Genomic DNA, 15,514 nt, shown 5'->3' on the forward strand with positions numbered 1-15,514 from the left:
TATACAAACTAGACTCTTACTCATTCCACATTTCTTGCCAATGTTGTTGTACATAGTCCCATGCTACCGGTAAACCGACATCCTGACCAGCCATATATTGTACCACTAAGTTGAACGCTTTATACCTGTCTAGTTTATCGTAATAGGCATCTTGTAATAATCTGAAATGATATAATAATCAAAGGTCGATGAATTGTTTAAGTTATGAATTACAGTAAGCAAAAGAATTAAGGTATCAGTTATGTTAAAGACAGATATGTCATAATTGGAACCAGCAGCCAATAGCCGCGTCGTTTAGCTCGAATTTAAAGGGCATTTCGTGATCCACAGCCTCATCCCCCACTTTTCCCAAAAAAGTTGAGATTTTTACACCACTGGATACCTCTGGCTACATAATGTTTATGTACCAAATATTTCTTGCAGATTAATTCGTTTAGCAAAAATATCGTTAAATTTGAATTTCGTTCTGGTGCACCAGAACGAAATTATAACACATTGTCTATGGAGCAGTGTAATACACATAATCATGCATAACTCGCAAACGCAAAATCGGAATCAACTGAAATTTTGGAATTAAGCTTTTTCGTGGATATCTACTGAAAAATGTCATAAAAAGAGGAAGCTAGGATCACGAAATCCTCCTTTAAGACATCATTTGACATCGTTCAAGAAATAAAGCCACGACGATCCAAAAACCAAAGGAAGATGCAAATTAAAAAAGTTGCAGTTTGCTCCATTGAATGCCCTATTGATTTGTACACAAAGCGTTCTCGAACAAGAGAACTAGCGCCGTGCTTCCATTGATTAGCCGAGCACAAATGCAACTTTTGATTTCGTTTCTTCCGTAGGTTTTAGATCACAGTTAACTTTTCTTAATTTTAACCAATTTCTACAAATAAGGTCTTAAATAAGACCTAAAGAGTACAGGTATATGTTGCTTGTTCATTTATGCATATATCGTCGGCAGAGTGCTACACTATCGTAAGTGTAGTAGAATGTAATAGCTGCCTTTTATAAAACACCTATTTTTTGCAGCACAATCCCCTTATCATGCTCATTGTAAAGTATTGATGTTCTGTTTACTTGTCTGATGGCCACTAAGCTAACCCCAAGATATCACCTTTACATGTAGTTGGGTGTTTTTCTAGTGTTATTGGTTAAAAATAAGTACATTTATTGAAATGTTGCAAATGGCAGCTATAGCATTCGATTGCACTTACGATAGTGTAGCACACTGCCGACGATATGTCTTTGAACCTATCTTTGTCTATGGATATGCAGGGGTGAACATAACTGGTATCTTAAATTTTTGGCTTACTGTATATTTGCAGTTTGAAGGTCCCACAAAAACAATAGCACAAAAGGTCAAGTAAATAAAGAATCTATAGGATGACAGACCGAGAGACACAAACAAACGGACCACATACTCCCCTACAAGCCCACACCACCCAAACCTATACATACACCCCACCTATGCACACCAGCTCATGCAGCAACTATTGTTCACAAAATAATTGGAATGCTATGTTGATTACTTTTGTGATACCTAACTCACCTATTTAACAGCCATGGCTGTCTGCTACAACATAATCCATGCAACCAATGATTATCTGCTTGTCGTCCTTCTGGACTGAGTGATAGGTATTGTTCTAAACCAAATTCCCATTCCTTTTGCCCACCTTGCATGATTGCATAGCAATATTGAAACCTGCGCATCTCATTTGTTGCTGGCACACTGAAGAATAAAAATAATAACATACAAACATTCGGATTTAAAAGAGTGACTTATCATCTAATAAATTTAGCTCAAAGTTGCTGTTATGAAGTGCACAACGTGTACCGGATCAGGTGGGACAGGAATATGTAAAGAGATTCAATTTTATAATAAAGGAAACCAAATAACCATTAATTATTATCATTATTTATTTATTACTGGGCATTTGTAATGCGTCATGGATCAGCATCCATACTCACACATTGGGCATCGAACTTGTGACAGAGTGCTCCAACATCAAGAATAAGTTTATAAAAGAAATCTTCTTCTTAGTATGCCAAAGGTTTGAAGGTGATTTAGTGAGGGATAAGGCTAATCGTTAAAGCAATAATGTGTGATTTGCATAAAGAATAGTTTCTTATTTAAATGTTTGTTTTCACTGATCACATTATCCCCTTTTAATTTCGAGCCAAATAAAACAAATGAGATATAAGGAAGTTACGATTCATTCCAACGCCTACAATGCGTTTACTACGCTCGCCGATCGTATTACATGTAACTGCACGGAGCATCGCGCTCGACGTGTGTACATACAAGCTGACATCCACGGTACATGTTAACAAGTACTCGATCGTTGAACTCTGAATAAAACCAGGTCGACCCGGTTTTATAATACAAAAAGTTAAATTGTACTTTTATTAAAGCACTTCAGGCTTAGTCTTTTACGTGGTATTTTAGTATACCAGTGGGCATTATAATTATGCACAAAGTAGAAATCCGAGTAAAATTGAGGGCGTCGCTGTGAAGCAAATCACACATTATGGCTTTAATATGGTAGGTCGCCCACCATTAACAAGTTAATCAGTATGGCAGTGGGCCAAATTCATGCAATCTTTCTGCTTAGTATTACTAATATGGAAAATATCAATTAATTGATTATTTATAATTAATATATTAAATTGATATCAATAACGTTAAATTACAGCCATTAATTACAAGTATAGATACCGTGTCGATGGTCGATCGCAAAATCTAACAAATTTGGCGGAGGTGTCTAATTGATCAATCCATTCAAGCAATCTTTACAAAAAGTTGTGTATGTTGGTCACATATTTTGTGAGCCTTCTGATGAAATGCTACTTACGGATTATTAGAAGGGTCTGCCATATATGCAGCATATAATTCTCGACTAGATTGAAGACATCGTTCATCTCGAAAGAAACATGACGCTTGCATGATTTGAAAACGGTGTTTGCTGTGAATCAACAAGAGGCAAATCAATCAACAAATTGTACGAAAACAAAATCGCAGTTCACATTTCGGTTTTCAGGCCACATATTAGAAACAAAATGGTTCTTGTTATAGCCTGAAGTATCTAGGGGTGTTTCTCGTAATCTGTCCCTTCAAGGTTGGTGAAATTGTGAATTACAATAATGAGTTGGCTTTTGTGTAAAAATGCTACCGTTTATACCATTTTAATGAATAAAATTAACAGACAAATCAAAGAATCTCATGCGTCTTGGACAAGCCATCGTGCCCATAATTCGATATGCCTTTTGTTATTTAAGCGAATAATATTTTCTTTGCAATATATGTAACCTTACAGTGTTTTAGGGTTTTCCGGGTAGTCAACCATAGCATTAGTTCCTCCTAAATCTTCGAATACGCTAGATAATTGTTGAAGGCAATATTTCTAAAAAAGAAGAATACAAATCAGTAGAGCGCATTGTTGATAATTGCGTAAATACGGATGAGTTTTGAGGTCTCTTGAAGAAGTTACGACAAACTAACAATATTGATTGTATTTTAATTTTGCAAAACCCAATGAAATTGTTATTCTGTTTTTTACGGTTCCATTTTTAAACATTATTACAGCGGAAAGAAGAATAACGCATCGCACATTAGCACAATTAAACATAAAATACATAGGCAGATAAACCAGGGTAAAAAAACCTCAGGACATTCCTGCCTGTGCGGAGACCTAAACCTCAGACCTCTCGCTTGCGGAGCGAGTGCTCTAACCACTGAGCTACACAGACTGTCCCCGATAAACAGGTCTCAAGTCTGATACTTGTGGATATGAGCAGTCAGGGTAAACAATACATACAACACACGACCAATTAATGATGCTTACCCGCCAGCCTAATACAATCATACAAACAAGGGAAGAGGATTACACGCATCATACATTGGAACATAGGAGCACAGAGCAATAGTTTAAACATACTAGCAACCAAAAAATGTATACATATTTATTACATATTTCGGAAAGGTATGGGTCCTTTTTACCGTTAGCCATACCTGAAGTAGCCCAAACGCTGGTTGCATCTTCAGTATACTACGCAAGGCTTCTGCAATGTACACAGCAGCAGACCATGGGAGATAATCCACTTCCTGGTGAAGATATGATGTTAGATTGAGCAGAGTTTGGATGTCCATAGCATCAGCTTCAAATAAGGTTACAGCATCATCTAAAATTTGAAATCTATTTTGCACGGGGATCATCTGTAATAATATAAAAAAAACCGGAACGCCTAGGTATGTACATCATGCATAATGATACGTATACGAGTGTATATATGAAGTTAAAAAGCAATTAAATATAGCAGCACTGATTGTAGCTCTTATAAACAGTTAAATACGTATAAACGTGACATAGTAAAAACCACTGTTAACGGTAATTTACATAAATCTTAGTTCTGAAATAAAATAATATTGATCACATGTTATAAGTAAGTGATTACGAAGTTTTGTCCAAGTATTCTGAGGGATGTTGCGAAAGAAATAATTTAATCAATCTCAGTTCCGTTTGCAACGATTTTTTACGAAATGGATACTCTGAGGTCGTACTGCCATAAAGTATAGTAGAAGTGCTCTGAATAAACTGTGCATATTAAATGCATTACGTAATAGTTGCACATCAAAGTTCGATCTTTTGATCTGCGCTTTTCACATGACACTTTCAATAAAGTAAGCGGTCACTTAAGGGGGTACTACACCCATCGCATTTTTTTGCGGGTTTTTTGCATTTTGTGAAGAAATGAGAAAAAAAAATTGGTCAAAGTGGTATGCAAAATGAAGGGGCAAATCTTCTCGTTCTATTGGTGGCATCGGTATCGATGTAGCTTACATGCTTTTAAAGGACATGCCCAAAAGCGGTACATGGGGGCACTTTTACAAATTGGAGTATATCTAAAATTTCAGAATTGCTACCGTGAAACCAGTCACACGCACAAATTAAGCATTAATGTCAGACCCTAAAAGTACCAAAATATATATTTTTTGGAAATGCATTAATTATGCACAGCTTTGAAAACACATGCTTGGCATCACTTATCATTATTAAAGAAAATAAACTTCTTTTTTCCCCTTCCAGTTGACAATGACATGCAAAATTTGTGTTCGCTAGCCAGCACATCTGTTTCAGGTTTGAAACAGTAAAATCTTAATGATAAGATAATGCTTGTTTTTTAGTTCTAGGCGATTTTTAGGGTCGCCATCTCAGTAAAAGACAAACACTGAATACAATGTAAACGCTATCACAAGTACATGTGTTTGGCACAAAAATGTTAATTTGTCGCAACTTGTTGCACAAAATCAACTAAAGTGGGAACGTTTACAATGTATGTTGGAGCATAATTAATATGCCACCATTTTTTACTTGCATCAGAGAAGACAATCCTGTCTATTCACCTTGAAACAATTCCTGCCAGATGATATTTCCGAGTTTGTGGAGGTCGCCATTATAATTTCACATAATTTTGTATTTTGGGGTTGGGCGATACTTGATACTTTGATACCGCCGATCGGTACTGTGGGTCGATACGATTAATTGGTATCGGCCATACGATACCGGTAGGCTACTTTTGACAGAATATAGAAAAAATAAAATGTATTATTATGAAACGTATTGAAAACAAAAATATTCGAAAATTGAAAACAAATAATTATAAGCAAATATTCTAATCTTTCATTCTCGACTTCACGCCGGGGGGCACTCGGCAACTTTGGAGGTGACGCGTATGTAGGGCTGGATAAGACCCCTTTTTCAGCATCGCTGTCACCCAAAGACCCCATATTTTTTACAAACACATGCTCTGTCACCCGAAGACCCCCTATTTTCCCCAGGCGGCGAATGGCATGATCGAGCCGGCAACTTGTGAAACCGCCCGGCCGTATGGCATTTTCCATATACCGCTACTTGGTTAGTTTTGTGGGGTTCATTATCGAACCCCAACGGTTTAGCTTGTATTTATATTATTTATTAACATAGGCCTATTTGTTTGTGATATTTCAATCGTTTTAAAATTTCAAAATAATCCCATTCAATTACACGATTGAAGATGACAATTTACTGAATTTAGAGAATGCAATGCGACCACCACCTGATTTTTCCATTTGATCTGTCACCCAAAGACCCTTACAAGTTCAATTTGAACAGCAACTTTCTTTTATCACTGATTTTGTTACTTATTTTGAAAAAAAAAACCAATGAAATTTGAAGCCATTTAGAACTAGAAATTCGATTTTCGAGGTTTTTGCAGCGCTGTTTCGGCTCTCACCCAAATATTCCATTTAAAAATAAGGTCATGTTCTCACCCAATGACCCCATATTTTTTACATTTTGCTCTCACCGAATGCCCCTTAGTGCGAACGTGCCAGCCCTACACCTATAATCCATTTCATATTGAAGTGCCCCCCGGGACTTCAGGTAGCGAATAAATTGTGTGGTATAGTGATTTAATTCCAATGGATTGTCCCAGGATTGTCTATGGGATATACTCAGCGGCATACCATGCGTGATATGTGCGAGATATTTCGAGTGATAGAGGTGAAGTTTATGATGTTGTTTTTTGCAAATTTCCAATGTTTTTCGCCTCCAAATGTATTCGAAACTTTCATAATGATTGCATATTAAAGACCCATTCAGTGATCCCAGCGCAAGTGTAAAAAAAATTAAAATTGTTTGAAGGATAAGTCTCCTAGCTCAAGGAAAAAGAGGAAAAAGAGAGAGAGAGAGAGAGGAAAAAGGGAGAGGAGTGGGGGAGAATGGTACTATATAATATCAAAATGTGTTGCTTTTAGGGCGCTAGCACCTATAATCTCTTTTTTTTCTCTCTCTCTCTCTCTCTTCACTTTCTCAAACCACCGGAAAAAATTGGGTCAACCTTTTCGGGCTGTTGAAGGGCGGCTAAATTTTTGTTTGGTGGATTTGGGCCCCCGCCCCATACAGGCTTGCCCCCCCCCCCCTGGAAAAAAATCCCAGCTACGCCACTGTTTGAAGCCCCATTCAAATACACAGTAGCTAATTTAGATACTATCAGTATCTAAATTACAGATTCGTGTAAAATGTCTTTCGGCTGAACCACTCGCATAGGCTATGTTTAGCACATCTATGACAATGACAAAGAGCTACAAAGGTACCGAAATCTGAATTTTGATGATTTTTACGATCGTCTGGATGAGCAAATCACTGAATGGGCCTTTTAACTATTTTATCATTTTGGAAGAAAAATCTAAAAATTTAAAACGATCGTAGGGGAGAGCGGGGAGTGTTCGCCCTATTTTTTTCTGACCAGCCTAGCGATGTCAATTTTAAGGTTAGGGATGACCTGATTAGCCCATGTGAAAGCCCTATGTCTTAGCCACAATCCCAGAACAATAGGCCTTACAATAGCAACAGGATAGAGCAAACAAAAAAGTTTTGCAAAGTGGCGAACTTGCCCCATATTGGGGCAGGTTCGCCCATATGGTGGGGTAAGTTCACCCTAATCACAAAAAAAGATTTAAACATTGCATAACAATAACATATTCAATGCAAACATTTAGCAAGAGTATACAGGGCATTCATTCTCTTCTGGGGAGTCACTAAATTTGTTGCAGGGGTCGGGTCATGGTAAAATGTAGGGGTCCAAAGTGAGCTTAAACGTATCATGTTTACAACTTCGGGGAGATTATGGATTAGGACATAAACGGTGGTATGAGTAATACTGATACCACATAACTTTAAAAAACATGCTTTTCAGTAGTTTTACCTTGTTTTATGGTATAATTATCAATATTTTGCATAATACGCTGATGGGGCAGGTCCGCCCTCCAGTTTGGGGTAAGTCCGCCCGGGGAAGATATAGGGCGAACATGCCCCATCTTCAAAGGGCGAACGTGCCCTTGTGCACATTTTGTATTTTCTTCAGGGTATGCAAAATACAAATCGAATAAGGAGTTTATAACTGCATTAAATCTTTGAGAAATCCCATATGTTCTCAACACAGATTTCCATTAAAACCATCTGTATTTATGTATCAATGATAATACAACATTATTAATGCAACAAAAAATTACGTTTTGGTGTAATTTTTTTGTTTTGGCTGCAGTTCGATGAACACGTCCATATATGTCGCGTAGCTAATATGAGAAGTTTATAATGACCTTTGTCACCTAAATTTGCCATCACCAAATCCCCCGATAGCCGTAGTGCTGAGAAACAAGGGGTGGGCGAACCTGCCCTTAGGGCGAACACTCCCCGCTCTCCCCTACATTAAGGCTTTAATTAAAAAGAAAGTTGTAAACTTGTTGCATCTAGTTGATTAAAGTGATGTTTGCTATACCGGATTTATTATCACCTGTGTTGTTTGTGTTTACGATTCGTAATCCCACGAAGAGTAAGTTTAGTTCGTTAATGTGGTAGGCCTACAGCCACACGTACCCCGCATCCTCTGAACAAGCACATCCCGACTCATTTCAGGCGCGGATTCAGGGGGAGCGCCGACTGGCCCGAAGAGAAGAGAAAGGGGGCTTTCGCCGATTTATGTTTAAAACAATTGCTAAAATTGTCCACCAAATCGCTTCAATTAGATCTTCATTTTGCACAAGTTTCTTACTTCTCAGGGGGGAACATCCCCCCTCAGACAACCCCCTGCGTCGCGCAAGCGCGCTCCGCGGCCATTCTTTTTTTCCATTTTATTTTATTTCTAAAAATTCGGCCCCACTCCCTAGTCTGGATCGACAATCGGTAACAAAAGCTGGTATCGCCCATCCCTGTGGAGATTGACATAGACGTATTATAGGACTGGGAGCGAGTCTAATAAACACAGCCAAAAAAGAAAGTCTCCAGTAGTTCCATCCCCATTTAATCAGATTCTGATGAGTTTATGGCAAAATAATTTATATAATAATTTTCTATACACTCTCCTTCGAAGATTGATACCAAATTTGATATCAAAAGTTTAATCATCGTCAGCATAGAAACATTTGTTTGGAAATTCGTGCAATTTTAAAAATGACATAGGGAATTGTATCACGTAGCAGAGCTAGCGTGAGTGCCAAGAATTACGTCGCCTGAATAGGCCGGCAGGTTAAAGGTTTGCCCATGCATGTCAAAATGCAAATCAAATACCCCGCTCTTTCAATTGTGCGCAGGCAAGGGTACAATGATTCCTGTACGGGCATGCTTCAGGGCACATAATAAGCTGATACCATGCATTGATTTTTGCGTGGTCAATTCGTAATTTGTCATTTTTAAAATTGCACGAATTTCCAAACAACGGCTTCTTTGCTCATGATGATTAAACTTTTGATATCAAATTTGGTATCAATCTTCGCAGGAAAGTGTATAGAAAATTATTATATAAATTATTTTGCCATAAACTCATCCGAATCTGATTAAATAGTGATGGAACTACTGGAGACTTTCTTTTTTGGCTGTGTTTAGTACGTGTGAGTAACGGCAGAAACCGGTTGTGAAGAAGACTACGTGGATCGCTACAAAAATAAGCGTCCTTAACAACCTGTCAACTTTGAGACAAATAGGGGAAAAATTACACTTTCACGATGTGTTTTCATAATCTTTTTTATTTCACATGATCCGTGCATATATCGCCTAGCTATAAATGGAAAAATATTTTTTTAGACCAATCAAACCAATACATGGGTGTAGTACGCCCTTAATTAAATGTAGCTTTACATAGCTGCGCGGCTACTCGTGAAAAAGATGCACCGCTAATTTAAGATACTTCATATGAAAATGATTGGTATCCATCAGTTTTAATGGTTATTGAAAAGCCTAGCAGCTTCTTCTAAATGAAACATAGGGTCCTATTGAAATGATCACAATTTATTGTTATATGACGGTTTATTACATGCATCAATGTTGCATTTTGATGTGACATTCATGTCAATATTACTGGAAACTGATTGGTACCAAGCAAATTTGATACACCATCTACGTCTCCTTGCCCATCATGCACGGATGGTTGATGCTGGCGCTATTTATCTCAAATCCTGTTTGCATAGACATTTCAGTAAATTATGAACTCAGGTAGTGCAGTGGTTGGACTCTGGACCGGTAATCCAGCGACCAGGGTTCAATCCCCTAAAGTCCTGATTTTTCTCTATCAACATTTTTATGTTAGTTTGCTTGAGCCCCAAACACTTCATTTAAATCATAATTCCTCGGGCTTGCATCGTTTATTTTCCGATCCTCGCATACATTAACTGTGTCTTTACATTGTCTTACGCCCTGCTATGGTGAAGCATATAAGCTGCCTCCTTCTTCGTTATTTAAATTTAATTTATAATAATCATAAATAGCGCCCTCAGTTTTAACACAAATAATACAGTTTATAGAATTACCACAAAAAAAGTAAAAAAGAAATTAGTAATTTTAATAAGAAATGAAAATCGGATAAACAATATTTGGGCATTATTTAGGGTTAGCTGTTGGTATTGTCCAAGTCTACAATGCACATAATATTATGTTTTGTTAGAAAAAAAACAATAAATAATCACATCAAATAATCGTGATGACGTGTTGATATCAGGTGATTATTAAAGTAATATCTATACGATATGATATCAATTGAGAAGTACTTTTCATGAGGTTATTCGTAATTTACAAAGGCCATTGACAAAATGTATACGACAGTTGGGCTTAAGTTTTACGAAATGAAAAAAAAAACACTTTTATATCGTCATAAAATTCTACCTTGTGGTCCATGAGCAGCTGCTGATTCAATTTCTTCCAATTGCTAGCGTCGTAGTTTATCCTATAATATCCGTAACACCCAATATTAACCAAGTACCAATCCGTGAGTTGTGCTCCAGCAGACAGAGTAATCTCTCCTATAATAGAGATCGTATTACAAATGTGTTAGTAGTTTGAAAATAGACGTACTGGGGTCAACAACCTTTTCAAAGCAGATTCACTATTACATATAGTGCATCTTGATTTTAAATTTTACATACGTCACACATATGCCTACTCGTAGTCTCCCTTTACACCCGATTTCTGTCGTTTCTAACAAACTCACTGCGTAATTAAGCGTATAGTATGTCTTGTGAAATAGATTGGTGTTTACCATGTAGATTTGTCAAAATTCGTGTGCCGAAAAATGATGAACATTTTGAACTTTTCTTTCTATTACATTCATAGTGGGAAGTGCCAAATAACTGCATGTTGACATTGGCTAACTAAATTGTTAATGACATGTATTGTCCTCCATTTCTGTGACGTCATATGTGATGCGATGAGGCAAAATGAGTCTGATGTCGATCAAAATCAAAATTCAGTTTTCAATCTCATTAATGAGCCATTCTCTGAGCAATATTTTGCTAAAAAACCCATCATAATTAGACTTATGGTTCCAGCGATATGACCATTTTAGTGTTGCTCAGAACAATAAAATACAACGGAAGTTGAATATTATTATTGATTATATCTCAAATTCAATATTCCTGACATCCGACTCATTTTGCTTGATTAAATCACATATGATATTTTTGATATTGGTGATTTCGCATTGTCCTAGCTAAGCTCTCTACGGAAACCTTTTCGAAAGTTTTTGTCTATTTACAAACCAAAAATCTGAAGAAAGTGTTTTCATTTTCCTTTTTTTTGCTCTTATCAATATAGGAGACAAAAATCAGTGATCGGTTGAACAATTCGTGAAAGATCAGTAATCTAACATATGTTTTCACAGAATTTTCAACCAGTCACAGATTTTTCATGGACATTTGTTACGTTACTGCCAGTATGCTACCGATGATTTAGAAATTACCGATATTCACTTTATTTAGGTATATGTTTAGTTTTGTTATAGTCACCTGACGGTTTTCCGTGGAGCCATTCTTTAGTTGGATTAAGAAAATCCGCTTCCGATTGATGGGTATGTGATATTAATATCTCCCACGTTAAATTACCATATTTAGGTCTGAAAGCACAAAGGAATACATATAGAAGAATAATTATTATGCATATCCTTGATATACCCACCGATAGCTGGATGTTAACAGAGATGTGTATCTTAAAGTATTTTGCTGTAGTCAGTTGGACAAGTAACTTTGGAAATCTACTGGCCCGACTGATCAGCGATCGAGTATATAAGCTTTACTCCTGACATGTATTTCCGAGACCGCTACAACTTTTAGTGGCCAAACCTTATGGTCACCTCCCGAGTCAGTGGCAGAAATACGCAGTATGCCTTAGCACGAGGAAGCGTAACATCATTTTGTTATCGAGATCATTCAATTTTTATGTAAGACAATTCTTCCTTTGATTGATTTGCTATGTTGCGATCTAACCACGAGAAACAGAAGTCTTATGCGTAGTTCCGTAATAGGTGCTCAAGGCAGAAAATAAAATATTTAATGAAGTTAAAATGAAAAGCTAAAACAGTCAAATGTATAATTTTGTTTGAGAATTAATGCAATATCGACAATTTGAATTACCTGAGTTCTTCATATAAATCCATGGCTCCTTCGGTTCTCAGGAATACACTCTGTGATATCTGCACAGTGGTGTCTGATGTCCTGTTGAAAGTAACCAATGGAAAGAATGGCTGTAACGTCCATGTATCCATGACAACCTTGACGTCATTTCCACCGTGAGCTACATCTGCCTGAGTAAAAAGAAAATTGTTGGTATCCAACCAGATGTAATGGGGAGTTGTTAGGGGATATTTACATTGTAAGAGATGAGCATTATTCTGAAAGAGGAATGATATTGTTGAAACAAAACTTTCTACCTAAATAATTGCTCAAACTAGTCCCATTATATGATTATAGTAGCATCCATTTAATAACTTATGTGTGTTTGCATGTTGTTTTGACAGTTGATTTTGGAAAATCAGTTGTATTTTGCTTGGATAATGGTCAACTTTATTTGGTCAATATTTGGCTAGTCAGTTATTACTTTGTATACTTCCTATACCGCTATGGTATTCGCCATCTTGCTACCAAAAACCTTTGCTACCCTGCAACCGCATGCGCAAAATGTGAATATTTAATTCTCGCGCTGCGCTTTCCTATCAACGCGCCAGAAGGCTTTCACAACAGGTACGCGGTAATTAAAGCATGCGTTTGACAGGCGTACGCACACAGAACGCGTACTTTGCGGGTAGCATCTCGTTTTGAGATTACCGTGCAATTGGCGAATGTGCACCTCAGCTTATACCATTTCACCAGATCTTTTTGTTTTCCTTGATTCTGTTAAGACGGTATTACCTATTATAACTGTCATTGGTACTCCTGTACTACCTTCAAAAATAATGTGATCATACCTTTGTAAGAGCGTCCCACAAATCCTCTGTGATTGTGTTGTTATAAGTATACATCTTCAGGTAGTTTCGTAGACCCGTTATAAACACGTCTTCGCCGAGCATATTGACTAGCATTCGAATAACCGTGGCACCCTGGTGATTGAAATGAAGCAACAATAAGATTTCTTAACCTGTTAAATTTAAAGTTGGGATACAAATCTTCACACAATAAGAATCAAATTAGACATAAGCATGATAAACCATACTGTTACATATACAGATTAGTTGCAACCGATTAACTCTTAAAATGATTAAAATGATTTAGTTGGCCGCTGCAAATAATTAACTTATCAAAGCAGGTTCACCATGAAAATTTAATTGTGATTCAGTCACCCGAGGATAATGAATTTCACTGTCGAGATAAAGAGACATCATCTCAATTTACTGACACTCACTCACCTTATCGTAAGTTATGCTGTCGAAAATTGAAAATATTTCATCCGGTGTATTCACTTTCTCGCGAACTGGATGTGATTCGGACGAAGAGTCTAAATGCATAGCTCTCTTGAAGTTATTCTCTAGAAATATCTCCTCTCTCTGTTGTAAGTTGAAAAAAGTAGGTCATTAAATCAGGTAGGTACCATTAAGCGTAACAAAGGTGTACCAATGTAAAAAATAATTTGTCATATTAAAAGGGCATTTCGTGATCCACAGCCTCATCCCCCCACTTTTTTCAAAAAAAGTTGAGATTTTTATACCCCTGGAAACCTCTGGCTATGTTTATGTACCAACCATTTCTTGCAGATTAATTCGGTTAGCAGAACGAAATTACAACAGCAGCCTATGGAGCAGTGTAATACACATAAGCATGCATAACTTGCAAACGCAAAATCGGAATCGAATAAAATGGGAATAGGCTTTTTTGTGTATATCTACTTACAAATGTAATAAAAAGAGGATGCTAGGATCAGGAAATCCTCCTTTAATATCGTCTTTTGCTGTCAAATCAATGGAAATAAATTCTAGCGAGACTGTCAGCATTAAAGATTTGTGAACCGAATGCCTCTTGCGAAGGCCACTTCTTAGAAACTACACATAACGTCACATGGTTTACTATATTTATTGACCATCTTGCTCATGTATGAATTCTTGTTAGGTTTAAGAAATAATACAATCTGAAGGAGGATTTTCGACATACTAGAGTTTAAAGAAGTATGTTTTTTGAGAACCGAATGCCTCTTGCGAAGGCCACTTCTTAGAAACTATACATAACGTCACATGGTTTACTATATTTATTAACCATCTTGATCATGTACTACACGTAGTAATACTTGTCTAAGTGGTCACATGCAGTGAGGGTACATAGAATAGAGAGTTTGAATAGATACGGGCGTATCATCATACCATGATACGTACGTTTGAAATGGCAAATCCTCAATTTATGTGATTTTGAACTGATACCACTTAGACAAGTATTACTACGTGTAGTACATGATCAAGATGATTTTGAATAGATACACGGGCGTATGATAGAACGTTTGGAAATCGCTAGCTCTGTAATATCTCAAGAACAAATGCAAAAGCATGGGCGTAGCCGGGTTTTTAGTGTCAGGAGGCAAATCCAAATTTTCGCCTCATTTGACAATTTTTTGTCCCAAGTTTGATTCATATCTTACAGATGAATTCTTGGCAGGTTTAAGAAATAGTACAATCTGAAGAAGGATGTTAAAAGAAGTAAGTAAGTTACAGTAAGTTACTTTTTTTAGTATTTACCTTCTCAATTCTATAACACATGGACTATTCCTAATAAAATTGTATATGTTTGTTCACTTTAATGGAATATGAATTTTAATTGCTACTTACCACTTTCCAACTCGGTTCAGAATAGTCTACCCCTAAATACTCTGTGTATCTAGCAAACCCTTCGTTCAACCACAGATCGTCCCACCACGCAGGTGTTACTAGGTTTCCGAACCACTGGAACAATGAAATACATAAAGTTGTTCAGGGCTCGGATAGCAACGTTTTCACAATATTTTTCTGGGACATGAGAGCACATCATACATATCGAATTTCATTCTGAATACGAGGGATGTCCTTTTGATATCAGATAATTTGGATTTTTTTAAAATTCGCGATATGATATTAATAATATAGGTTTTTCCAGAGTATTTCGCACTTATATCATTCATATTCATAAAAAGGACAGTTTAAATTCGTCCTAAACAATCGAAGTCGCACAAACTCAAAACCAATTTCATATTTG

At 36.8% G+C, this 15,514-nt stretch overlaps 1 protein-coding gene across 1 annotated transcript in view; it reads right to left on the reverse strand.

Moving 5' to 3' along the window:
- Window positions 1–15,514, reverse strand: part of LOC140142893 (aminopeptidase N-like) — a 36,118-nt gene that overhangs the window by 2,263 nt on the left and 18,341 nt on the right. Inside the window, exons 6-16 of the mRNA XM_072164916.1 lie at window positions 15,112–15,225; window positions 13,708–13,845; window positions 13,270–13,401; window positions 12,440–12,609; window positions 11,816–11,922; window positions 10,698–10,834; window positions 4,016–4,219; window positions 3,319–3,407; window positions 2,859–2,969; window positions 1,556–1,735; window positions 21–161 (exon numbers count right to left, since the gene is read on the reverse strand). Of these exons, the coding sequence (XP_072021017.1) occupies window positions 21–161; window positions 1,556–1,735; window positions 2,859–2,969; window positions 3,319–3,407; window positions 4,016–4,219; window positions 10,698–10,834; window positions 11,816–11,922; window positions 12,440–12,609; window positions 13,270–13,401; window positions 13,708–13,845; window positions 15,112–15,225 (1,523 nt within the window). The remainder of the gene's footprint in view (window positions 1–20; window positions 162–1,555; window positions 1,736–2,858; window positions 2,970–3,318; window positions 3,408–4,015; window positions 4,220–10,697; window positions 10,835–11,815; window positions 11,923–12,439; window positions 12,610–13,269; window positions 13,402–13,707; window positions 13,846–15,111; window positions 15,226–15,514) is intronic.

This window comes from Amphiura filiformis, chromosome 20, assembly GCF_039555335.1.
Source record: "Amphiura filiformis chromosome 20, Afil_fr2py, whole genome shotgun sequence".
NCBI classification, from domain to species: domain Eukaryota; kingdom Metazoa; phylum Echinodermata; class Ophiuroidea; order Amphilepidida; family Amphiuridae; genus Amphiura; species Amphiura filiformis.